At 39.5% G+C, this 26548-nt stretch overlaps 5 protein-coding genes across 6 annotated transcripts in view; 3 read left to right on the top strand and 2 right to left on the bottom strand.

Annotated features, from left to right (window-relative positions):
* LOC129722504 (uncharacterized) overlaps nucleotides 1–19153 on the top strand; it is a 43020-nt gene extending 23867 nt beyond the window's left edge. Inside the window, exons 2-10 of the mRNA XM_055675969.1 lie at nucleotides 6124–6571; nucleotides 6637–6751; nucleotides 6814–7394; nucleotides 7453–7701; nucleotides 9218–9737; nucleotides 9811–9932; nucleotides 17986–18112; nucleotides 18170–18390; nucleotides 18698–19153. Coding sequence (XP_055531944.1) covers nucleotides 6124–6571; nucleotides 6637–6751; nucleotides 6814–7394; nucleotides 7453–7701; nucleotides 9218–9737; nucleotides 9811–9932; nucleotides 17986–18112; nucleotides 18170–18390; nucleotides 18698–18849 — 2535 coding nt within the window. The 3' untranslated portion in view covers nucleotides 18850–19153. The remainder of the gene's footprint in view (nucleotides 1–6123; nucleotides 6572–6636; nucleotides 6752–6813; nucleotides 7395–7452; nucleotides 7702–9217; nucleotides 9738–9810; nucleotides 9933–17985; nucleotides 18113–18169; nucleotides 18391–18697) is intronic.
* On the top strand, nucleotides 9948–17975 carry LOC129722505 (ATP-dependent RNA helicase DHX33). Its single transcript, XM_055675970.1, has 2 exons — nucleotides 9948–17212; nucleotides 17275–17975. Exon 1 carries the CDS (start codon nucleotides 15136–15138, stop codon nucleotides 17206–17208), a length of 2073 nt encoding a protein of 690 aa, XP_055531945.1. The 5' UTR covers nucleotides 9948–15135; the 3' UTR covers nucleotides 17209–17212; nucleotides 17275–17975.
* Nucleotides 19154–19563: 410 nt separating the features above from the next.
* LOC129722509 (gastrula zinc finger protein XlCGF46.1-like) lies at nucleotides 19564–21642 on the bottom strand. The gene is made up of 8 exons (XM_055675976.1): nucleotides 21259–21642; nucleotides 21081–21194; nucleotides 20858–21018; nucleotides 20665–20802; nucleotides 20259–20601; nucleotides 20091–20196; nucleotides 19890–20024; nucleotides 19564–19833 (listed from the first exon to the last, which is right to left on the bottom strand). Exons 1-8 carry the CDS (start codon nucleotides 21367–21369, stop codon nucleotides 19598–19600), a joined length of 1344 nt encoding a protein of 447 aa, XP_055531951.1. The 5' UTR covers nucleotides 21370–21642; the 3' UTR covers nucleotides 19564–19597.
* Nucleotides 21643–21777: 135 nt separating this feature from the next.
* On the top strand, nucleotides 21778–24355 carry LOC129722510 (damage-control phosphatase ARMT1-like). The gene is made up of 6 exons (XM_055675977.1): nucleotides 21778–21988; nucleotides 22050–22161; nucleotides 22221–22550; nucleotides 22619–22781; nucleotides 22832–23620; nucleotides 23679–24355. Exons 2-5 carry the CDS (start codon nucleotides 22082–22084, stop codon nucleotides 23576–23578), a joined length of 1320 nt encoding a protein of 439 aa, XP_055531952.1. The 5' UTR covers nucleotides 21778–21988; nucleotides 22050–22081; the 3' UTR covers nucleotides 23579–23620; nucleotides 23679–24355.
* Nucleotides 24342–26518, bottom strand: LOC129722506 (tubulin-specific chaperone E). 2 transcript variants are annotated; one of them, XM_055675971.1, is made up of 5 exons: nucleotides 26281–26518; nucleotides 26068–26198; nucleotides 25845–26007; nucleotides 24797–25715; nucleotides 24342–24726 (listed from the first exon to the last, which is right to left on the bottom strand). In XM_055675971.1, exons 1-5 carry the CDS (start codon nucleotides 26359–26361, stop codon nucleotides 24431–24433), a joined length of 1590 nt encoding a protein of 529 aa, XP_055531946.1. In that variant the 5' UTR covers nucleotides 26362–26518; the 3' UTR covers nucleotides 24342–24430. The 2 variants fall into 2 exon arrangements, with proteins under 2 accessions (XP_055531946.1, XP_055531948.1); XM_055675973.1 differs by having other exon boundaries at nucleotides 26098–26198; nucleotides 26281–26516.
* Nucleotides 26519–26548: the final 30 nt, after the last annotated feature.

Here is a 26548-nt window from a genome sequence, read left to right as displayed (position 1 = left end):
ACTATACCTGCTTTGATCGGTATATGTGGCCTCAACATAATTTATATGTGGTATCGTACTATTTGAATGTTCCAAATTTATTGATTCCTTGCGATGTGTTAAAAGTCTGCAAATGCACGACGAATCGGCCATAGGATATGATCAAAGTCAAATAACAAATCGTTTGAAATGATTGAGTTTATCGAAATGACAATATCCTCGACTTTTGGCTTCTGTACATCGCCTTAATTCTGAATATATTCATATTGGGTGGTATTCGGTCATTTTCAGCAGATTTTCTGGCATCAATCTGACACCACAAATACCCATATTGGTAGGTATTTAGTTATTTTGGTTGCTTTCCAGAAACCTAAAGTGGTCGTCTTCAAATTCAAAATGGTTTCCAGGGTCAATGTTTGGTTTCTATGCATCATCTCGATTACGGAAATATTCATATTGAGTATTATTCGGTCATTTTCGACTGTTTCCTAAAAGTTGCCATTTAGCAATTCAAAATGGTGCCTGAGGTCAATTGTTAGCTCATTGCATCATTCTAGTTCCAGAGGTACTCATATTGGATGGTATTTGGTTATTTTAGGCTATTTTTCACAAACCGGAAGTCGCCATCTTGGATTTTAAAATGGCATTTGGGAACAATTTCTGGCCTCTGAGCGTCAATCTGGTCATAGAAACGCTCATATTGGGTGGTAATTGGTCATTTTCGGCTGTTTTCCAGACACCGGAAGTCGCCATCTTACAATTAAAAATGTTGTCTGAGGTCGATTTGTGACTTCAGTACGTCATAACAATTCCGGAAATACCCATATTGGATGGTATTTGGTTATTTTAGGCTGTTTTTCACAAACCGGAAGTCGCCATCTTGGATTTCAAAATGGTATTTATGATAATTTCTAGCCTCTGAGCGTCATTCTGGTTGAAGAAACACCCATATTGGGTGTTATTCGATCATTTTCGGCTGTTTCCCAGGAACCGGAAGTCGCCAACATAGAATCCAAAATGGGGTGTGTGGTCGATTTCAGCTGCTGTGTATCATTCTAGATCTGGAGATACTCATGTCAGACGAAAATCGGCCAGTTTTGGCTGTTTCCCAGAAATCAGAAGTTGCCATCCTACAATTCATAGTGGTGTTCTTGCAACATTCTGGCTCCGGAGATACTCATATTGGGTGGTATTTGGTCACTTTGGGCTGTTTTTCAGAAACCGAAAGACGTCATTTTGAACTTTACAATTGCCTGTGAAATCAATTTCTGTCATCTGGGCGTAATTCTGGTTCCGAAAACATTCATATTGAATGGTATTTGGTCATTTCCGGCTGTTTGCCAGACACCGGAAGTCACCATCTTAAAATTCAAGATTGTGTCTGTGATCAATTTTTAGATTCTCTGCATCTTTCTGGTTCCGGAGATACTCATATTTAATAGGAATCGTCCATTTCAGGCTGATTTCCAGAAACCGGAAGTTGCCATCTTACAATCCAAAATGTTGCCTGAGGTCGATTATGGAACATATTTGTTACCACTAAAACATTCACCTGCCAAATTTGGTTCCATTTAGTTGGTTAGCTCTCGAGATGTGCAGAAATTTGTGTTTCATTTGTATGGCATCCCTCCCTTCCAAAAGAAGGAGGGGTGTCAAAACATTATGGACATATTTTTTATCCCTTAAAACATCTACATGCCAAATTCGGTTTCACTTGCTTGGTTTGTTCTTGAGTTGTGCAGAAATTTATGTTTCATTTGTATGGGATCCCTCCATTCCAGAGAAGGGAGGGGTCTCAAACTATCATAGGAACCTTTATAGGCACCAAAAACCCCTACATACAAATTTTCACGCCGATCGGTTCGGTAATTTTCGAGTCTATATGGATCAGACAGACAGATAGACTGGATTTCATTTTTATATGTATAGATTACAACATCAATAATTTTTAAGAGTGAATATACATTTATTGGATTGAAGCGTTCATGTAAATCTATTTTTACAAATAAAAGTTTGAATAAAAAGGCTGGGTCTGACCGCTAGGTGGATTAATTTAGGTTTTGCCTTTCTCCTAGAAAGGTATAGCAATCACTGGAAAAACCGAAGGTATAAAAGTGGTCCCAATGGCCGAATGTCATATACCACTTGACTTCTTTCGACGAACTGAGCATTTTCTGTATGTATGTATGTATGTGTGTATGTGTGTGTGTGTGTGTGCAACTTTTTTTTTCTCACTCACTTTTCTCAGAGATGGCTGGACCGATTTTCATAAAATTAATTGCAAATGAAAGGTCTAGTTGCGCCATTGGTTGCTATTGAATTTAATTGTAATCAGATTTTTAGTTTAGAGGTTATGTATCAAAATGTAAAAATCACGAAACATCAATATCTCAGAAACCACATAACCGATTTCAATAAAACTGGTTTCAAATGATTGGGCTGTTCCCAAAACCCTTAACTTTTCAATTTCGTTCTGATTGAACATATGGTTCAAAAGTTATGTAGAGAAAAGTTATCCTGAGATTGTTTAAACTCACTCATTTTTCTCAGTGATGGCTGAACCGATTTTCACAAAATTAGTGTCAAATGAAAGGTCTAGTTGCCCCATAGGTTGCTATTGAATTTCATTGCAATCGGATTGTGACTGTGTCCGTTGTTCATAAAAATGTGAAATCACATAATGAAAGTAAACATATTGATTTTCTCCTAACGATCACTGGCTAATTAAAAGGTAGAAAAATGATTGAAATGGCCGAATGTCATATACTACTCAACTCAGTTCGACGAATCGAGCATTTTCCGCATATATGCATGTATAGGTGTATATGTTTGTGTGTGGGTGTGTACGTGTGTATGTGCACCTTTCTTTCGCACTCACTTTTCTCAGAGATGGTCTGACCGATTCTTTCTATCTTGGTGTCAAATGAAGGGTCTATTTGCCGCTTAGGTTGCTATTGAATTTCATTGTAATCAAACTTTTAATTTTGGCGCTGCGTCAGAATGTGAAAAACGCTCTTATATCTCAGAAGCTATGAACATAGTTGAATTCAAATAAATGGGCTTTCAAACCCTTAAACAATGAATTTCATAATGTTTAAACATGTGGTTTGAAAGTTATAGAAAGAAACGAAACCCGCAGACTGTTCAAAATTATAGCTACGATCAAAATATGTGGCCTCAACATCATTTAAATTTAATATTGTACTATTTCAATGTTTGCGGCCTTGCTCGGGATTGAAGTTGAAATTTAAAGTCATTTCTATCATTTCACTTTTTGCCTTTCTCCTAGAAAGGTATAGCAATCACTGCAAAAACTAAAGGTATAAAAGTGCTCAAAAGGGCCGAATGTCGTAGACCACTCGACCCAGTTCGACGAGCTGAGGATTTTCTGCATGTGTGTGTGTGTAACGCTCTCCCAATCTCACTCGATTTTCTCAGAGATGGCTGAATCCATTTCAATGAAATCAATTGCAACTGATGACTACTTGGGCTCACTCACTTTTCTCAGAGATGGTTGATCCGATTTCCACAGAATTAGTATCAAATGAAAGGTCTAGCTGCCTCATAACACCCTATTGAATTTTGCTGTAATCGGAATGTAACTTCGTCTGTAATGTATCGAAATGTGAAAATCACTAAACTTCATTATCTTAGAAACTACACAACAGATTTGAACAATATTGATATCGAATGAACGGGATAGTTAAGGGTTAACTGATGAATTATGATTAAACACGTGGTTTCAAAGTTTGGCTCCCCCATACGTTCCCTTTTCATTTGATTGTAATCAAACTTAAGCAACCGTTATGTTTTAATTTGTAAAACAAGGAAAGTCTATTATCTCAAGTATTACACGACTTATTTGAACAGAACTAGTATCATACAAACGAGTCATCTCTCAAACTTACAAATAACAAACTTCATAAAAATTTGATATACTGTTCAAAAGTTTTGTAAAGAAAAGAAATTCAAAGACTATTCAACACTATAGCTGCTTTGATCAATATATATGGTCTCAACATGATTTAAATGTGGTATCGTACTATCTTAACGTTCCCAGTATCGCTCGTGATTAAATTGTTCGAAATTAAGAGTCATTTCTTATATTTCGCTATTTCTGAAGCACTAACATTGCGTCAAATTTCATATTTTATACTTTAATTACAACATCAATATTTTAGAACCCAAAGAGTGAATATACCTTTTTGGATTTAAGCATTCATGTAAATCTATTTTTACAAATAATAAGTTTGAATGAGAAAGGCTGAGTCTGACCGCTAGGTGGATTAATTTAGTTTTTTTTAACTTTTTGCCTTTCTCCTAGAAAGGTATAGCAATCACGTGCAAAACCAAAGATATGAAAGTGCTCCAAAGGGCCGAATGGCATATATCAATCGACTCAGTTCGACGAGCTGAGCATTTTCTGTATGTATGTGTGTGTGTGTGTGTTTGTGTGTGCGTGTGTGTGTGTGTTGGTGTATGTGCAGATTTTTATTTTCACTCACTTTTCTCAGAGATGGCTGGACCGATTTTAATAAAATTATATGCAAATGAAAGTTCTAGTTGCCCCATAAGACCATATTACATTTAATTGTTATTGGATTTTTGTTTTAGAGGTTATGATTAGAAATGTAAAAATCACGAAACATCAATATCTCAGAAACCACACAACCGATTTCAAAAAAATTGGTATCAAATGAACGGGCTATTTTGAAAACCTTTAACTTTTGAATTTTATATAGATTGAATAGTGGTTCAAAAGTTATGAAAAGAAACGTCTTCTGAAGACTGTTTAATTTCACTAATGTTTCTCAGAGATGGCTGGACCGATTTCCACAAAATCAGTGTCATATGAAAGGTCTAGTTACCCCATAAGACCCTATTGATTTTTTTGCAATCGGACTATTACTTTGCCTGTTATGTTTAAAAATGTGAAATCTAGCTATGAAAAGAAACATATTCCGAAGAATACATAAACTCACTCACTTTTCTCAGAGATGGCTGAACCGATTTTCACGTAATTAGTGTCAAATGAAAGGTCTAGCTGACTCATAACACCCTATTGAATTTTTTTGTAATCGGACTGTTACATCGTCTGTAAAGTACCAAATTGTGAAAATCACGAAACTTCATTATCTCAGAAACTACACAACCGATTTGATCAATATTATTCTCAGATGAGCGGGCTAGTTAAGGGTTAACTGATGAATTATGATTGAACACGTGGTTTCAAAGTTTGGCTGCCCTATACGTTGGCATTTCATTTGATTATAATTGAACTTAAGCAACCGTTATGTATTAAATTGTTAATAAAACAACGAAATTCTATTATCTCAAAGATTACACGACTTATTTGAACATTACTAGTGTCATACGAACGAATCATCTCTCAAACTCACAAATAACAAGCTTCATAACAATTTGATATGTGGTTCAAAAGTTTTGGAAAGAAAAGAAATTCAAAGGCTATTTAAAACTATACCTGCTTTGATCAATATATGTGGCCACAATAAAATTTAAATGTGGTATCGCACCATTTGAATGTTCCCGGTATACAATATCGCACGCTTAGCCTTGGGGCTAATAGCGGTCTCGATCAACTAGATTAGTTGAGAGAATTCGTTATCGATATTGTTTTTGGAACATTTTGTATGTGTAGGATAAGTACAACGATACACCGTGCCCCAGTGCTGAATCGAGAAAATTTCCAGCTCGAAAAGATCCTCGACTCGATCGGGAATCGAACCCGATATCACAACCGTGTGGGAGAGCTAGCCGACCGACATCGCTAACCACAGAGCCACGGGGACCACCCTAATGTTCCCGGTATCGCTCGTGATTAAGTTGTTCGAAATCAAGAGTCATTTCTTTTATTTCGCTATTTATTGAGCATTTACATTACGTCAAATTTCATATTTTATACTTCTATTACAACATCATTATTTTAGAACCCAAAAAGTGAATACACATTTATTGGATTGAAGCGTGCATGTAAAGCTATTTTTGCAAATAATAAGTTTGAATGAGAAAGGCTGGGTCTGACCGCTAGGTGGATCAATTTAGTTTTTTTTTTGATATTATTCAAACCACATGGAAAAAACCATAATAATTATCATCATTTTATTCCCTTCATTCTTCCTCCAGGCATCGCAGGTCTGTCTCGATAAACCTGCTCGACCTCAGAGTCTCATATCTGACGATATTGAGATACAGCAGAAGTATGAGAACAAGTTCCTTCATGCCATCTATCATCCGTCGATTCCTGACCACTGCCGGGCACCGCTTAACGCAGCTTTGCTGGCCGAATGCGACAACAGTGGTTCACTGTTCTCCATCCAGTCAGCTCCGGTCGCGGCAACAGTCGGTAGCGTTGGCATCGGAGGCGCTGGAGAACCGGATGCCCTGCTGCCAGTGGATCCAATGGGACTGGATGCCTTTCTGGACCGCCAGCAGCGAGATTCCTACCCTGGGGCGGGTTGCAACATCGGCCCGCTCGGCAACGCTGGTCCCAAGGAGGACCACAAAGATACCCTACTACGCCCTTCGTCTCTGGCGGTCGATACGTGTTTTCATACAAGTAAACCCCAACACGGTTAGTTAAACTGACAAATAAAGGTTATGAACCTAATCAACAAGATTTTTTTCTTAAATTTGCAGTTGAAGCGCAACTTTCTACAGAACTGGACGAAGACGACAATGAAAATCTGTTGACTGTCTCAAGCCTAACTGCTAGACCACTGATTGCAAAGTCTCGTGAGATTAGAAGCAAAAAGTAAGTTTAGTTTTGATACCGTCTGGATTAAGCTGAACTTGTTATGTTTCCCATAAATCCAGAGAAAAGCTTCAACTGAGACGTCGTAAGGTGACCTGCGCCGAAACAAGCAGCGAGGACGATGACGACAGTCCACCGGACGGTGGCTACGGATGGATCATCGTGTTTGGAGCCTTCTCGGTGCAGTTTTGGGTGGCCGGTCTGGTCAAATCATACGGTGTGTTGTACGTGGAAATTATGGAAAGCTTTCCAAACTCGTCGGCAACCACGGCCTCGTGGATACCGGCCATCTTGTCTGCTTTATGCTTAGCTTTAGCCCCGGTGTCTAGCGCTCTGTGTCAACGCTTTTCCTGTCGTATTGTTGTTATCATTGGTGGTGTCTTCTGTGGGCTCGGGCTCACGTTGAGCTATTTCGCCACCAGTATGTATCACTTGCTGTTTACCTTTGGAATATTAACCGGGATCGGAGGGGGATTATCCACCACACCCGGTATCGTTATCGTATCGCAGTACTTTGAAAAGCGACGTGCCCTTGCCAATGGGATCACGATTTCCGGTACTGCCGCTGGAAGCTTTATATTTCCCACTATGATCGAGCGATTAATTTATTCGTTCGGGTTTCACGGAACATTACTGATTCTCGGTAAGTACCAGTGTGTTAAAATTGTAAAGCAAAATGAAACATTGCCAATAAATTTCAGGCGGTTGCATGCTGCACGTGTGTGTCTCCGGAGCGCTCTATCGGCCGGTTGATGAATATGCTCAGAAGAAACCCATCCAATCCTTGAAGGAAAACGCGTCGTACTCTTCGCGTTTTGACTACAAAGAGAATCTGGGCCATCTTAGCTCATCTGAAGACCACCTGAGCCGACGCTGCTTGGAGGACCTGTTCCTGGATGACGCTATCCGTGACAAGAATCGTAACAGTCTCAATCTTGATAACAAATTCGGTAAGTTTGAGAAGTTCCGGAAGCAAAACTATCACCTTCGTATTAATGAAGGTGATTGTTTGTTGTGCATACCGTTTCCTCACCAATAGGCAGACTTTCCCACCCACAGCTTTCTGGAGTAGGGTACAAAATTTCGATTGGATTTTTGTTGCAGCTCGGATAGATTGTAGACTCGTACGGTTCGGAGGAGAGCTTTTTTCCTTCAGTTCGATCAGTTTATTATGCCGCGAAGAGGTTAGCTTACAGGACGTTAATAATGTCGTTTTCCCCAGCAGCACAGTACAGTTATCAGCTTGTGCAGAATAAATCGGCTACAGGCAGGTGTGCTTATGTTACTCTTTGTTTAGGTTGTTTGTTTTTTAATTAAGGAAATGCTCGTGTTGCGTTAGAACCGTGTTAGGATGTTTAAGAAGCCTGACAGGATAAACTTTCGGCAAACTTTCCTACAAAAATTAAATATGGGTAGACGATAAGATTGATTCCAATTATATGCAACATATGCCGGGTATTACTTGTCTTTTCTCTCAAAATAAATTGCTTATAATGTTTTTAGATTTTTTGCAGATCAGATATCTCAGCTGTTCGTAATAACAGTGAAAAAACACACGAATCGGTATACGATCTGCCGAATGTGCATCGTGATGCACGCAGCTTGCGGGTGATTTTAACAATGTGTGTAATTATCGAATTTCTAATTCGTAATTAGTTTTCGTTTTTTTCTGTAAGAGTTTTAATTTATCGGTGATTTTAATTGATTTTCCTATTCTTTTTTTTTTGTTTTGAGCACCAAATTTATTTACTATGTTCACAGTGCAATGACTGCCAAACTCAACTTCAATTGTAAACATGATAGTCGAAATGTCAATTTGATTCAATAATTGGCATTTGGTGCACACAAAAAAAAAACAAAAAAAAATGTTGGTACAATTTGAATATTATTCTTCAGTTGAATTTTATTTCTTTCTTATAGTCTCTATCCTGCACGCTTTACGCTGCACAGTATTTTTTGGTTTACGATTGTTTTGAAAATTATCACAAAAATTTAACATATTGAACATATTGTGTCCCATATCAATAATTTTGCGAGTCGATTCATACTTTAGAATAGTGACGTTGGTACCGCCCAAAGACTTTTGCGATTTACTGGGCATAAGAACTGCGTCTGGTGCCCGCTCATGGCGTTCACTTTCGAAATATTTCGCGCGTGATCTCCCCCAGTGTTAAAGAGCCAGAAGGATAAGAATAGAACATATTTTTCTGTCAGACCCTCGCCCAATGAACACTTGATTTCCTTTACTCCATAAAAAAACGCTAAAATGAGTTTTACTAACCCGTGGTTTAAAATTTACTAACGAAAATAAACGGGAAAAGTGTAGAAAATCTTTTATACTAATACCATCTGTGTTTCTAATAAGTAATAATTCATTGAAAAAAAAACATCGCGATATTTTAACTAACCCAACCGATCAACTGACGAATGTTTTGTACCTCGAATACCCTGCCCCGCCTCTTCCAGTGAACGTAACGGAGAAAACGCTCCAAGAAAGCGAAGACGAACTGAAAGACATTATCTCGAATGCGATCTTTCTGAAACCGATCGCGTCGATCAAAAGCTGTAGCATACTGCACTCGGTCGAAGATCTTAGCACCGATTCCACCTGCGTATATAAAAACCGCGCTAGCGGCTACGATTCGCACCGCAACAGCAAACGCGTCAAGCAGGTTATGCAGCAGCAGCAACAACAGCAGCCACAGAATAACACTCTACCACCTAAAACGGAACCACCACCGCAACTGCAGGGACTACTGGAGCTGGGCAGCGACCTTGCTGAGAATAAGCCCCCTTTGGACAACCCAACTGTACCACCCTCTGGTTTGGGGAGCAGCAACAACAATAATAGTTCATCGCTTTCGCAAAATAACAACCGAGGCTTGAGCAAAAGTATGATAATACCAACGCCCGTAGGAGATTTGTCAAACATATTTGATGAGGATTACGTCGAATACAGCCGGGGACTACTGGAGAAGATTAGTCGGTGAGTAATTGTCGCGCCGCTCTAACTTACGCGTTAAAATATCAAAATTCTTCTTTTTATCCTTCTATTACAGGTACCTGGACATATCACTACTACAAGAAATCACGTTCATTCTCATGTGCCTGTCCGTGACCCTGATGTCGGTCGGATGTCCATACATGCTGTACTACCTGCCGGCCTATGCAATTTCAGCAGGTGAGTCGACAAAATTACGAAACAAATAACCATGTATCTATATAGTATAAAATTTCACACGTAAGAATTATTTTTGCGTCTGCATGCAACCGTAAGAACGAATTTGGTGAAAATATAATAACACGCGGAAACTATCAACCTATAAAAAAAATAAAAAAAATATGCCGTGTCAAATAGACGATATGCAAAATATGCAAAGGGTGAGAGGGGGCTGAGTCTGCGTTACTTTCTGTTACACAAAAAGGAGGGGGATAGTTGAGATCGCTACGTAACTGTGATGTTTGCTCAAAATTTAAAATTTTGGAGTGGGGCTAGGTTGTTCAGCGTTACGTGAAAGCAGGGTCATATGGAATGGTAATTATTGTTACATAGGGGGAGGGGATTAGAAATCTATATTTTTAGCGTTAAGTAATTTGTGTACGACGCCTAATTAGCTATTTTTAGATATATCTGTCATTACGGCAACATTAAAGGCAGTATGTTGAGGTCTTTTTACTCGGGGGAAGCGCTCCAAATTTCTATGGGACCGCGTCGAAAAAGACTTTTTTGAATCGAAAATATAACGAAGAAAACCGTTTTAAAATGTTTGAACCTCGTTTGAGACTGATAATGATCAATCTAGAGACCCAAATGCAATACTTGAAATTTTCAGCATTTACAACATTTTAATGCTAAATGTTACTAAGCCTTTCGAAAAAGTCTTACGTTATTTATGAATGACACCTAACGCTCTCCAGTCGCTTTATAGTTAATATGTTAATAGTGGTTAATATGTTCGCTTTGGGTAAAGATGTTCATGTTATTAATCAGGGCATCTTATTATAAGGCAGCTTGTACACCCAGACCCATGTCATAGCAACTGTTTTCTAAAGCCACCGTCGATGATGATGGCACTAGCGTTAATGGTCTTAAGCTCCGACATTGTGTCGCATGTGCTACTGCACGGATTGTTTGCGTGCTTCTAACTATACTGAATGAAGGGTTTTCCGGAGCGTGTTGAAACATGTTTGAACGTGACCATTTATGTTCTGCACAAAATCCATAAAATGTTCAAAACACAACAAACGTTTTACGCCTTTTTTATTTCTACCTATTACTTGCAACAACAGTTGATCTGGCATGTACGAAGCTTATGCGGCGGTTTCGCCAGCACTAACAGCTTTTTAACGTAAAATCGAGCCAGAGAGCCAGATAAAAACGGCTTCAAGCAAAGTGTATGGGAATTACGTTCGTAAAAGGGATGTGCTTACATCCTTGTTTCGACGTGTTCGCAAACAAAGTATTGAAATAATCTCTTTTATGTGATAACAGTTAACATGTGAAATATTTTACTCTGAATTTATGATTTTATTTGCTTACCTGCAGTTTTCGAAATAATGTCATAAAACACTAAAAATTGCATTCCACCTTTTTACGTGCCATAATGCCGAACTATATCCAGCTTTTTACGCGCCATAATGGCGGACGCTATAATGCAAAGTTCGTAATTCGCGTTGACGGTGTTGCTGATATTTGTTTGGTTTTTGCATGCGAAAAAGAAGGAAGGAAATATTTTTGCCTTTGTCATCACACACATTATGACAATTACATATGAGTGTTCACGTAGGTGCGAACAGCCTTCAAAATCTCTTTCAACGCGAATAACCCGAATAAATTACCCACCCTTTTGACAACTCTGCTTACGTCAGTTTGAAGTCTTCATATATTTTATCGAAAGAAAAATATATCTGGCAACATTTGTGTTGCCAATTTTTCAGAAATCCTGAATCTGACGTAAGCAGAGAGGTTCGCATATTACGAACTCACATTATAGCGACCGTAATTATGGTGCGTAGAAAGCTGGATAATGAAAAATTCGCAATATGTTACCTACCTTTTGACAACTCTGCTTGCCTCAGTTTGACTCTTCATGTATTTTGCAAGGAAAACAATAAATCTCGCAACATTAGTGTTTCCAAAGCCCCAGTAATCATAAAACTGACGTAAGCAGAGCAGCGATGGAAAAAAATCACCTCTAGCGATTTTGAATACATATAAAGCAGGCCTAAGATGCGTTGACATCGTTGTCAGAATGCGAATAACAGGGTATCGGTGTTGGTTCACTCTCTTTGCTTTCCTTTTTACGATATATTGCTTGTCGTTTGTGTACACCACAACATATGATTCTCAATGTGCACAACTCGGTATATGAAGTTATTCGTCTCTGTTACACAGAGCAATCAGATCTTGTTATGTTCTTACCCATGAATATGAATTTTTGTCAGAAAAAGAAATAAAATGACAATGTATGCTCTCCTACTCTCGCTCATGTCAACCGCTGCCGAAGTAGTCCCTTCTCCCACACTTTCCCTCTCACCGCACCACACCTCTGCTGCTGCTCAGGCGACATGATATTCTTCTGCTACTATTCTTTGTTCCCCTAACGACCGGCATATGGAGAGACAAACGCAACGAGCGAATCGCTTCTCAGAGCAGATGTAGTCTAGTCATATGTGTTTATTTTCTCCCAGAAACCTACGCACCATATCATCATTTCATTATGTGTTGAGAGGATTCAAGATTAGTCGCGGTCTGTACACTTCATGATGTGTACATGTGGAGATTAAACGATGATTGCATCATATTCGTTTCGTTTCCATCACTGAAGCAGAGAGGTTCGCAAATTACGAAAAGGCATTATAGCACCCGTCAATATGGTGCATAAAAACCTGTATATAGGATTGTTTTTGAGTTATAAGGCAATCCACGAGACAGTTGTAATCGGCTGATTTAAGTCTGTTTTCAACTTATGACAGCTTTATGTATGTTCAATCGGTCGCAACTTGAATGCAATCCGGATCCAGAAGCGTGAAAAACAAATGTTATCCGATCAGTAGCTCTAGTATCGCGAGTACCAATCCTAAATACAACAATAAAAAATAACTTTTGATATTATTGCCGACATGAAAAGATTTCGCTTATGGTCGTGCTCTGGTTTTGCAGCTTGAAAAACAGCAACAATAACAAACGTACAAGCAGTGCAAAGTCACCCGTGGATTGCCTTAAGGCCTAAACACAATGGATACGTTGCGGCTGCGTTTGCGGCAATTTGACAATAGGGGGTTTTAATTTGAAAAAATACCTGCTTTTTCTTATACTAATCGATAACCGAACTTCCAGCAGACATTACGTAATTTGTCTTAGATCTCTACGAGTTTTCTTTGATTTTAAAATTGAAAAATTATATTTGTTTTAAATTTTCACTAACTGGCTAGGAACCATTCAAATATTACATATCGCGGAATCTGGCAATTTTCAATACCCACCCACCCCCACGTAACGCAATTTTACATGTTTAACACACGCAAAGTAACGCTTTGCTGAATACCCCCATACATCTGAGCGCGTTATGTATTATATGAATGATCCCCTAGTAGTGCACAGAGTGACATTGCTGTTGCTGGCTTTTTGGGGAATATAACCCTGATAGTTAACTAACTACACTTTGTCCTATCACTGTTTGTTTTTACATTTTCCGGACTATCCCGGACTACCCTTTTTCTGTCCCGGACAGTCCGCGCAAGAAACAGAGTGCAGTTTTGAAGACACCAACACATTCACACGTATGTGTCATATAAAAAAAAATGTGTCAAAATCGGTTTGTTTTGGTTATCGTTCTTCGCGTGTCAAACATCAGATTGAATTTTATTCATTTGTTATTTTGTCATTTTTCAGTAAATTGGCAAATTTTTCGTACAGTAGCACAAATGTGATAAAAGACAATGGCGATAATGACCAAAACAAAAGTGACAGTTACCTCTGGTATTACGCACACCATTGCAACTGCTCGGGAAGTGTTTTTTTTTTTCAGCTGCAAAGCGTAGTCCGGGACGGGATAGTCCTGCCGTAAAAACGAATTCGACATAAGTGACATTTCTGCTCTGGACAATTCTGCTGTGGCTTGTGGAAAATATAACCCTGGTTTACGTGTCATGACAGGGATGCCAGGTGTGAAGACAAGTCTTAATATTAAAAACATTTGAGCGCGTGTGAATAAGTGGAAGCCCTATAGTCGGTTGATTAACCTCACTCTATTTAATGTGTCACTGGAAGTTTTGTAAACTTTCAACGGGGACCGTGCTTACAGATTTCTTATGTATAAAGACATTATTTGTAAAGTGTGAAAATATTTGAAAAGTTACCTGGCCTACCTGTGTCATGATTTCCAGAGTCTATGTGTATATAGAGTCGCGCGAAGAGAAAATCTATCGTTTCGGCAACACATTTTTGTACCGTTTGTTGCTAAGAACTATACAGTTCTGTTTTCACCATGCATAAGCGAATATCATTTTTTGAAATTCTTCACAAGGTACACAGTTTTGAAAGATTACACCCGGTGACGTTTTGTTAAATTTAAGTGAACCAGTGTACAGGTTTAACGTTGGATTAAGATGTGTAAGTAAAACTTCGGAAAAACACATATTCTTTATTACGCTCAATTACAACACTTTTCAACCACTCCTAACATTATCACCTTGTTTATTTACATTGCTCGATTGGTACCCTCGTTTGACACTGATTTGGTTCCTTTGGTTTCATCTTCACGGGACTCTCATTATAAACATAGACTCTGATGATTTCTTGACGGTAGGGTATGTCTTAAAACCACTTACGGTTGTTAAAATTCGAAATCGATTTTTTCAATAGTTTTGCTATTTAAATTAAGAAAAGTTAGTAAAATATGTATTTCTTTTGACATTTCTTATCAAAAGAAATAATAATATAAATACCCCTAGAACACCCTATTAGGAACCATTCAAATATTACATAACGCGGAATTTGGCAATTTTCAATACCCACTCACCCCCACGTAACGCAATCTTACATGTTTGACACACGCAAAGTAACACTTCGCTGAATACCCCCCCCCCCCACCCCTTTGCGCGTTATGTATTATATGAATGATCCCTTAGCCCATACATTATGCTGATGACGATAGGGTGAGGTTGCTCTTACTTCTGAGCTTACAACCTCAAAAAATTGCATGCAAGTTATTACAAAAAATATACTTGATGCGCATGCGCTGTATTTGCGTGTCATTGGTGTCATTCATCAAATGACATTTCTGCAGTGAAAACGAAAAATAAACCTCATGTCAGGCTAGTTGCTGAAAACAAAGTGCGGTACTTTTCTTCTTTCTAAAAATTAAATACGCAGTAAAATCATGAAACGGTTGTACCCAAGGGATCCAGGAGCAGGATCCAGTGCGTCTTCTCCAGAGAATGGCAACGGAGCCACCGGGTTTAAACAACCTCCAAGTGCACGGCTGATCAATTTACACAGACAGAGCCTACCTATTTTCCATGTTCGGAAGCAGATAGTAGACGGAGTAAAGCGACACCAGACGATGGTTCTGCTCAGTGATACCGGTTCTGGCAAGAGCACCCAAATTGCTCAGTACCTCTACGAAGAGAGTGTCAATCAGGGGAAAATGATTGCAGTGACGCAGCCCCGTCGAGTAGCTGCAATCACGGTAGCCAAACGGGTTGCTCAGGAGCAAGGAGGCACTGTCGGAGACGTTGTTGGATACACAGTTCGGTTCGAGGATGTTACATCAGAGAACACTCAGATAAAGTTCATGACAGATGGTATTCTGTTTCGGGAGGCTTTGACGGATCAGTTGCTTAAAAACTATAATATTATTATACTAGACGAGGCCCACGAACGAACGATTGCCACCGATGTTTTGTTTGGGATTGTTAAGAAAGCACAGCAAATACGCCGGACGAAGCTATTGGAGCCACTGAAGGTTGTCGTTATGTCTGCCACAATGAATGTAGATCATTTTACCAAATATTTCAACAATTGTCCAACCCTCTATCTGCGAGGAAGTAATTACACGGTCAAGATCTTTCAATGCCTAGACAACGTTCACTATTTAGAAGCGTGTATTACTACGATATTTCAAATTCACGAGCATCAGAATAGTAGTAACGGAGATATTCTGGTTTTCTTGACGGGTCAAGAAGAAATTGAATCCACAGCTAGTTTAGTGCGGAGGCTAGCTAAAACTATCTACCAACGCGATCATCTGCGGCTCGTCGTGTATCCAATGTATGCAGCAATGTCTCAACACAGTCAAATGGACGCATTTCTTCCGGCGCCTCCATTCACGCGAAAAGTCATTCTAGCTACCAATATCGCCGAAACTTCGATTACCATTCCTGGTATTAAATACGTTATCGATTGTGGCAGATCGAAAGTTCGCGTTTTCAATTCTCTGACGGGTATTGACACCCTACAAGTAGAATGGATATCAAAGGCACAAGCGTGGCAGCGAACGGGTCGGGCCGGTCGCATTGAAGACGGAGAATGTTACCGAGCCTATAGTTCCAACGAGTACAAAGCCATGGAGGCGCACAGTAAACCGGAGATTCTCCGTTGCAATATTGCAGCATCTGTGTTACAACTGCTAGCGCTGGGAATCGACAGTCGCCAGTTTGATTTCTTAGATAAACCACCGACGGATACTATCGACAGTGCCCTGCAAGAGCTCAAAGAATTAGGTGCAATTCTTTCCGTTGAAACACCAGCACTTACACCTTTGGGCTGGAAAATGGCAAAGCTTCCCCTAGATCCGAAATATTCCAAAATATTACTTAGTGCATCAGAGTTTGGTTGCCTCGAAGAAGCCCTCTCTATAGTGGCAATGCTCTCCAGTGAGAATGTGTTCCTTAGCAGTAACCAAAAACGAGAACAGTTACTAACCGCTCACGCCAAATTTCATGCCAAATGCGGAGATCACATAACTTTGCTGAATGTTTTCAACGAATATCGGACGAAAGACAAACCCAAACGTTGGTGCTTCGATAACTTTTTGCTCGAAAGGAATCTCAGTCACGCGGCTGCCGTTCGACAGCAGCTAGTCGACATTTGCCAAAAGCTTGGTCTTAAGTCAACCACCTGCCATAACGATCCGGTTCCTGTGGTGAAATGTCTGCTCAGTGGATTGTACAAAAATGTAGCCACACTGCAAATGGACAACAGCTATATAGGTATGTTTAGTCGGGCTCGGTGCCGGATCCATCCATCCAGCGTGTTGGCCGGGCGGGCTCGGCCTGCATATCTGCTGTTTACGGAACTGATCAAAACGGGTAACAGCTACTTGAGAACGGTTAGCGAACTCGAATATCAGTGGATTATGGATGAGCCAAACTGTGACTCCCTAAGTCTATCAAGCGACAACAACCGAGGAAGCAATACCAGCTACGCAACAAGCTATCATGGAATTCGATAAAAAGGTGCGTAGTTCAGGAGTGTGGAAGAATGAATGTCTGCTAACTATTTCGTTTTTCGTTTTCAGTTTGTGCCATCCATGATAGAAACCCCTCTCCAACTTCAGCCTGTGCCATTCGTGATAGGAAGAATAACAATTCCCGAGCCCAGTGAAATGGGTGGAGAGGTTTAGTGTGCATTTTGTCACAAAAATGATTTATTTGCATTTATTTCAAATGCCAATTCTGTTCAATGTGTGTGCATATTGAACGAACATCGCCCAAACAAAGATATATGCATATTTTTCAAATATGTTATAAAAACCATGTTTAGTTGCAGTCAGAAGTTTTTACTTTTGATGAAAGAGAATACAGTAATAATTATCAATACTCTAAAAACCCTTTTATTTTTGTGTTGAGAACTAAAATGAAAAACATCGCTCCAACTTATGTACTTATTCTTGTTTTTGTGCGAATCACATTCGTACGAAGGTTTCGAATATTTGGTTTTCTGTTCATTAACCCTCTAGTGCCCAGTGCCGCCTCTAGGCGGTCTTCAGTCGAACCTCTAAAAAGCTTTAAAGAGAACTTAAAAAATGTTTATGAGGCTTAATAGTGATTTTTTCGAAGTCCGTCTAAAAATTAATTTGGGTACTAGAGGGTTAAGAACATTGTACCAGTCAATGAAAAGCTCATAAAATTATTATTGAAATTTTTATTATATTCGGTGAAGAAAGGAAATTCTTGTTCAATGTTGAGTAAAGCTGGGCCATTATAGTTTTCAAATTTATCCTTCACAGGTTATGCAAAATCTGAGGCGGGATACCTGGTAGCGGTTAGTGCAGCACTCGACTTAGTTGGACGATTGGCCCTGGGATGGCTGTCTGATCTGGATTTGTTTGATCGCAAGAAGGCTTATATTGTTAGGTAAGTGTTTTTTTCTGACAACCCACCAGTAAAGTAATACTATATTTTCCGTTGCAGTATTCTGGGAGCCGGTACGGCCGTGCTTACAATTGCCACGACGAAAGCGTGGTTCGTAATCGTGTGCTGTGCCGGATGCTATGGACTGTGCCTGGGAAGCTGGTACCTGTTGGTGCCGGTGCTGCTGGCCGATCTGTTTGGAACCGACCGAATCAGTTCCAGCTACGGGCTGGTGCGGATGTTTCAAAGTGTTGGTGCTATCTCGGTGCCACCATTAGCAGGTTGAACCATCGATCCGTTTCGGGCTGTTGTACCACAAACCGACTCGATCGAACCGTTCTCTTTCAGCACACGAACAAAATTTGTATCTTTTTCTCTTTTCTTTCTCTTTCCGTTACTCTACGACACGATTCGCCTCGTCCGCTCGTTTACCGTGTGTCGTCTTCCGCCTTCGTCTTCTCGTGTGCGCTGTCGTTGTGATTCTTCCCCCAACCAACCAAAATCGATCAAATCTCCACCAAAACCAAACTAAAAATAAACATTTTACGCCTTACAATGTTGTTCGACACGAATCTTCCACACTGATAGGTCTCCTGCGGGACTTGTCCGGTGGCTACGAGATCTGTTTCTACTGCATGGGTGTGTGCATGGTACTCGGGAGTGTGCCGTTGCTCGTGGTCATTGTGAAGGACACACTAGCGCTTAGTGACAAAAAGCTGACCATGGATCGTGTGGCTTAGGGAGGAAGAGTGGGAGAAAGGGACAACGAGGGATCACCGACAATACTACGTAAGCTATACTATCGGCATGTCGGTTTGTATTATGATGTGAATGATTTTCACTTCCTAGTATTAACACTAGTGTTGTATGAAGTGACAGAAACTATTGGATTTTTTATATGTATCTGCAACAAAACGGTATTATTACAACCAAAGTACGTGTAAGCGCAAGTGACGCGAACCTGAATAAAGGTAGCACCTAACTTGTAAGTGAATATTTTAAGAAACATAAAGAAAATAAAAGACTAGCGACGATTCAACGCAAGATCAATGTCTATTGCTTTTCGAAAGAACTTTCTAAAGGATGCATAATTTCGATAAAAGGAATAATTAAAAAAAGAATTATTAAACGACGACAACCCCTCGCAAATCACGATTGAAATTTTGTATGTTTACAAAAATTACATTGATAATATAACAAACTTTGCATACTAACAATCTCATCAGTCTTTTTAAAAAAGACCTCTAGAAATCTGTTATTTTTATTCAAAAACTAGGAATCTGCAACACTTCAGTCGAAATTTTATTTAAAAAAAATATATCGATTTTTAAAATGTACTTTAAAAAGTAATACAAAAACGAAAAAATTAAAAATTTTGCAGATGTACCTTGAGTAAAGAGAAATATTTGGTCAGATATTTTCACCACTTAAAAAATGTTGTCGCAAGCTTATGATCAATTTACCTTTGTAAATTAAATGTATCTCCGTCTATGAAGATTGCGACACGTTGCCAAGATTCTTGAAATGAGTTCTTTTGTGGGTCTGCAAAGCCGTTGGTTGAATAAAGCGTTTACCGCACAAATCACACACATGCGGTTTCTCACCGGTGTGGGTCATTACATGGTGCTTCAGAGTCTCGGCCTTTCCGAATGATTGCTCACAAAACGTGCAAGAGTACGCTTTTACCCCCTGGTGGACGATTCGTACGTGCCGTTGTTTGTTACCTACAATTGGCGAATATTTGAGCTTTAACTATGGGACACCGTGAGTTACGTGTTACCTATACTATAAAATACCATGCCACAGGTTTCACAAGGGTACTTTTTCTCTCGGGTGTGAGTATTCATGTGTGTCTTGAGCTCCGTGATTGTGGTTTTTTTCATACCACAAATCGGACATGAGTGTTCCTTGATTCCTGTTACGATAAATAGGGTTTAAATAGGCTACAACTAAGAAAAACGTTCATGCGCAGAACTCTAACCTTTATGTCGCATCATGTGAATCTTCAGCTTAAAGTTACTTTCCATACGTCTACCGCATAGATTACACGCGAATGGCATTTTACCACCATGAGAATATTTGTGAATCTGCGTTTGAAAAATTTAACCTGGCATAACTACACAACGGTACATAGGATCAAGAAACATACCCGTAAATTGGCAACCGTAGTGAACGTTTTACCACACTGCTCACACATGTGTCGCCACTTCGGGTTCAGACCGCTGCCCGTGTGTTTCTTAGTCAAATGGAACTTAAGGTGATGCTTCATCGCAAACGTCTTCTCACACCCGGGAACTTCACATGGAATGCGTTCTTTAGCTTCGACTGGGGCATGTACCGTTTGCCGATGTTGCTTTAGGTAGGTCCACTTGGAAAAAGATTTATCGCAAATTTCGCACACGGCTGGTTTCAGTCCTTCGTGTGCCCGCAGGTGACCCTCGTACCGTTTCTGCTTCCAGAAAAATTTGTCACACTGATCGCACTCAATTTTACTGTCAACAGAAAAAAAACGTTTTAATCAAACTCGTACGGTGATACGATGGTAAAACTCATACGTTTTCCTAGTGGCTACGTTCGTAATCTCCTTCTGCTTCCGCTTCTGTTTCCTCAACCTAACTGATTGGCCTTTACGATCTGCTTCAGATTCATCCGTGCTCGAGTCATCAATCTTCTCTGTTTCACATTCGGACAAACTGCAAATAGGACAAGGTTTAACGTACTTCAAATTAAACTGAACTGAACTCCTACCATTCAGTGTCCAACAAACTGTCCCCATCGGTCGTTTCTACCTTGACAGGTAACGGCTCAGGAACAAAACCTATCTCTTCCCCGGGCTGTAATTCTAAGAACTCAACTTCCGCTTTCTCCTCCTGCTTAATGTCCCTTTCCTCGCTTACAATCAACTGAACCTGTAGACACAATATCAATCTATTGTTTGTTTCATAGAACCCGCATAAATGTCGATTCTCACCGTTTCTCGTAACCGTTCTAAAGCTTCCAAGCACAGGATTCGAAACCTCTCGATTTCAACCAATTTGGCATAACAGCACCGACAGATAATGTCCGGTAGATCCAAATCTTTCCCCTGCGAGGAGTATTAATCAAAGATACAAATCTTACATGACATATTTGCGCAACTATTTACTAACCCGTGAAGAGGTCAACGTATGATATATGCCGGCAACATTACTGAAATCTTCCGTTGCTTCCTCCACTGGAGATGAACTGCCACAAACTCTGCAGACTCTAGCACATTCCATGTTGGTTGGTTTAACTCATTTCAATCGTATCCATTAAATATGTAGTGCGAAAAAACTATACAAACTCGACTGTAGCATTTTTACTCTCAGATTTTTACGATTGTTACATTTTTAGAGAAAAGTCATAACATTACACGCTAAAGTGTGCACTTCCTTGACTTTATTTTTACTCTCATTCGATAATAAAATTTAATGCTCTTCATATATCTGTATTTAAGGTTGTTTGCTTTTCTTGAATATTCATTTCCAACACTCACAATTTTTTAAGCATAAGATAAAAAATTTTAAACACAACTCCGATCAGTATTCATTTTTTGTATTCTTTCTGTGGAGTAAATGTTTTCATACGTCTTTTTAATATGTTACCATAGAACTGAAAGTGACAGATCGTTCATGATTGAAAGACGAAAGCTCGCACTGTTATCATAAAACAGCTGATTACCTACTGACGTTCTTCCTCAAGGGTGAATTTTTACTGGTGTGGCGTCAGTAGCAATTATTAACGATATAGGTATCACTTTGAAAAAGTGTTTTTTCCACGTTATACGTTTACAATTTAGATTATTTCAATTATTTACGCAAGTTTTATAAGCTTCCCAAAGCGCCCTCAGTACACTTCGTAATATTCTAAATAAATTTTCACTTCCTTATTTGGAAATAATGTATCCTTACTTTTGCAGTTATTTGTCTGAGTTCAAAAAGTAATATAGCTATGGCTGAATTCCAAACAAAGTACAACATTATTGATGAAAAACCGCCATACAATGCACCATTGAAAGCACAATACAAACAGTGAGTTGATAACAATATTATTTCACCCTAGTCAACATTTATGCCTTGTCCGCTTTCAGAGGTTTTGCGTTTTATACCATGAAAGAACGCCTCCCTGTCATCTTGACACAGGTAATTGATCAATTGTCCAAGGACAAAGAACAAATCGTGGAACATTTCGGTGAGATGGCGCGCGAAGAACTGAAGCATGCGATCGGGGAAATTTCCAAACTGAAATACGAACTGCAAACCGATAAGGAGCTAAAGCCGATCACGAGTTCGCTAGGTGATGAGGAGTTGTGGAATACGTTTCTCGAGACGCTCGGAGAAGAAAACACCTACTACTCAAGCTGCTGGATTTACGCAGAGACCTACATGTACCGGAGGTTAAACAACATCTTCGAGCAAACGTATGCGTGTTCAAGTGGTACAAATGGCTTGATACTGAAAAAGTGTAATATTTGCTGTATAATTTTAGAGCTACTTTAAAAAAGTTGGATTATTTTCAACAGCAGAAGCACAAAACTTTGACAAATTCCTATGGTGCTATTAGCGCGGTTTTACAATCGATTGACGTTTTCAACCAAAACTACAGTCGGAATGAAACAGAGCTTGGTGCTTTTTTCATCAAAATGTTGAAAGTAAGTAACGCTTCATGTCGGTACCTGTTATTTCATTTTTACTTTTGCAGCTCAACCTTTGGGGTAATCGGTGTGATTTGTCGATAACCGCCGGTCAAGATGTTAAACTGGATGGAGACCCATTTAGTTTACTCGAATCTTTGGACAGCTTTCTCATAAGTGACCACACGGATGTTATTTGGCAATGTGTTAAGAACTCCAAAGATGGAGAAATTGACATAATCAATGACAATTCTGGCTACGAACTATTTACGGATCTATGCCTAGCGGATTTTATAATCGAGCATCAGCTGGCACGAAAAGTGAATTTCAACGTAAAAGCTATTCCTTGGTATATTTCCGATGTTACACCTAAAGATATGCAATGGACGTTAGACACTCTGAGCGCGCATGAAAATCCTTTGATTGCTGCATTTGGAAAACGGTTGCAGATGCGGTTTGAGGCTGGCAGCTTGGATCTGAAAGCAGTGCATAACTTCTGGACGTCTCCTATGGAGTTTCACCGAATGCAAGAATTCAGTCCAGAGTTGTATGATGATCTGACTAAATCTAGTCTTATTATTTTCAAAGGTGATTTGAACTATCGAAAGTTGCTTGGGGACTTTAACTTTCCATACACGACCCCTTTTCGGGAAGCGCTGCGTGGCTTCGAACCGACTAACCTGTGTACCTTGCGCACAGTCAAAGCAGATTTGATCTGCGGAATCAAGGAAGGACTATCTGAGCAACTATTCGCTAAGGATGATCGCTGGATGGTTACTGGCGAATACGGAGTCATCCAATTTGCGTCCAAATAGCGCAAGCTGTAAAAATCGTTTGTGTTGCGAATGGTTTACTCAGTAAGCGAAAAAGCAAATATTTTTTACGTTTTTAATTGGTCTCATTTTTTATTTATAGATAGTCGAATTGAAAATTTAGCTGTGTGTATTGTTTTTTTTTCTAACTTTCAGTGTCTCTCTCTCTCTCTGTTTCTGTGCCATTGCGTATTTCTGCTAAATATTTTAAAAATTAACAGTTTTCTGGCAATCTAAATTATAGCCGGTAAAATCATTGAAAAAATGATTTCAAATATATTTATAAATATTCAGGATTCACAACATAACTTTGAATATCTTGTTAGTGATTCTCACAACAAACCTACCGTAAGGCGCCCTAATTCTCCGCGGTTCTTAATTCTGCGCACTTCGTATTAAAATGTTAAAAAATATCAATTAAAAGCAGATTTTCAAAAATGAAGTTTGGAAGTAATTTCCTATATATTAACTGTTAACTTTCTGCTTATGTTTCCTTTTTTACTAAACGGCATCAACATTTTGGTACGAAGTGCGCAGAATTAGGACGCCTCACGGTAATCAAATATGGATCGATTATTGCATAACCATCAAAGTGTGGCATGACAATAGATTGATAAATACTTACATGAAATTTATAATATGACACCAAAACCAGATTTATTGATTAAAATTTCACGGAAAGACGTAGCCCTACATCACTGCTGCTGAAGTTCTTAAAAAACAGCAAAGCAATTAACAAGTCAGATGGAGGATTGAAACACCAAACTGCTAACAGGCAAATAAATATGCATATAATTAATCTTTTTTCAATTTTCTTAAAAGTTCTGAAACATGGTTTCTCGTTACAATGCAATACTAGAACACAATGGTATCCTGATCTTCGACAGAATAGAAATCCAAGCTCTTGCCATGTTTTTCCAACGGAATTCGGACATCCCGCTTTCTATCCAGTAGTGACAGGTGTAGACCACCTTGCCGATCCGCCGGGGGTCCAAACAATTTAACGATCAAATTCTCCAACGTCTGTAGGTTGATTTGCTTAGGGACTTTTTTCTTGTGAATTTCACCGGTACGTTCGTTCAGTAAGTGGAGATTCAGCATGTTGGACACTTTACGAGTATCGGGAAGAAATTGCTCGGGGCTGCCTAGTCCTGAAAAAGAAAATATACTAGTTAGAAATGGGGCGCAACGAAGAAAAATATTAAAAGTTATGATACATACTCTCCATTACACGCGGATACATTCTATGGGCCTTAAAAAATGCTTTCAATTGTTGGGCATCATTCCGCACTAGACACCATTGCACGGCGTACATTTTCCACATATCACATTCCGAATCACGACGCAATTTCTCTGCGACGGAGGCACGATTAAATGTCTTCAGTCCAGCGATGGATCCGACGGCACGGGAAACCGTTTCCTCGTAACTCACGCTCGGGTCCGGGTCCATAGTTAAATGCTCCAATGCAGCTAGTTTATCCAGCTCGTTGAAGGTTACACATTGATTTGCGATGGGATTCTCACGCAAGTATAGAACCCGCAGCTTGGGAAAGAGAGCAATTTTTTCCGTGTGGGGGATATCCTCATTAAAAACAATCTGACGAATTTCGTTCGCATTAAGCGATAACTCTTTCAATGCCGGCAGCCAGCCCAAGGCTTTAATAGACTGCGGATCGTTAATCTGATTGTTTTGAAGATCCAATCGTTGCAAGTTTGTCAATGCCATTTCGTAGCTTTCCTCAGTGATTAAACGCAGTCCGTTGTCTTCTAGAGAAAGAGATTCAATCATCGGCCACAATCGAGCCAAACGTAATAACTCGGGCCAGGAGCTGAGTGCACACTTTTTCAATATAAGTTTTTTCAAGCCATGGAATTTAGTAACCAAAGAACAGATATCCTCATCCGACGGTCTGATTAATCGATTATTCGAAAGATTGATTTCCTGTAAAGTTGGAATTTGTGTTACAATGTCGCCGACAATTTTCCAATTCCAAAGCAGAGTTGCTGAGACATCAAGCGAACAAAGACTTGTCAAGGGGGTTAGATCCCCCGCAGAATTGACCGGTGAATATGCTACCGAAACATCAACCAAGTGACTCAAATCACTCTGTTTACCACCAACTTTATCCATTCCAACAACCTGCAAAAAAAAAATGAATAAAATGATAACCTCGACTTTTGACAGGAAAGTATAAGAAACTATTTGTTCAGCTCGAACGCACTCTCTCAAAGCGTCCTCGGAAAGGAATGTGCACGGACTACCACTCACCTCAAACAACGAGGCATGCATCTGCTTCTGCACTTCTTTCAGCATCTCCGCATCCAAACCCAAAGTATCCTTTGTCATAATATATTTATCATTTATAGCTTCCAACAGCGTCATAAATGAGGGAATCTTTTCGCTACGTATCATCGATCCTGCGTTTTCATCTCTGGTTAAAAACATAAATCAGTATGCAGAAAGTGAACAAACATGACTCATCCGCCCCCACCCTTCCTTAATACAAGTGACACGTACTGACCTTGTCAGGAAGTACTCTACGCCATTTACCGTTCCGGAATGTTTTCCTCTTTGGGGATCGTCCCATTCCACACCGATCCATTCACCGTCAGTGTTTGCGACCTGCAATACATATTGTACCGTAAATGGATATTCTACGGTTTCGAAACCTCTGCCCACTCGGATTGCGTCAACGCAAACTTACCTCTCCGATGTAACGTACTGTTCCGTAGTGTTGACCAACCCGGATACGAAAACCTAACTCTAATCGGCTCTGTGGTATCATTGCGTTGCAGCTGGTTTGATTTTCCACTGGAATCACACTGATTTTGGACGAAAATTTACAATTTTTTGCAGCAGTTGTTTGGTGGATTTACTTGTTCTGCTCGAAAACTATATCGCGTTCACGTATATAAAAAAGTTTTCCAGGTTTTTCACAAATGTCAAACTGCACCGTTATCTGTCGTTACCCA

The sequence above is a fragment of the Wyeomyia smithii genome, chromosome 2 (assembly GCF_029784165.1).
Source record: "Wyeomyia smithii strain HCP4-BCI-WySm-NY-G18 chromosome 2, ASM2978416v1, whole genome shotgun sequence".
In the NCBI taxonomy this organism is placed as follows: domain Eukaryota; kingdom Metazoa; phylum Arthropoda; class Insecta; order Diptera; family Culicidae; genus Wyeomyia; species Wyeomyia smithii.
This window is presented reverse-complemented; position numbering and strand designations above follow the sequence as displayed.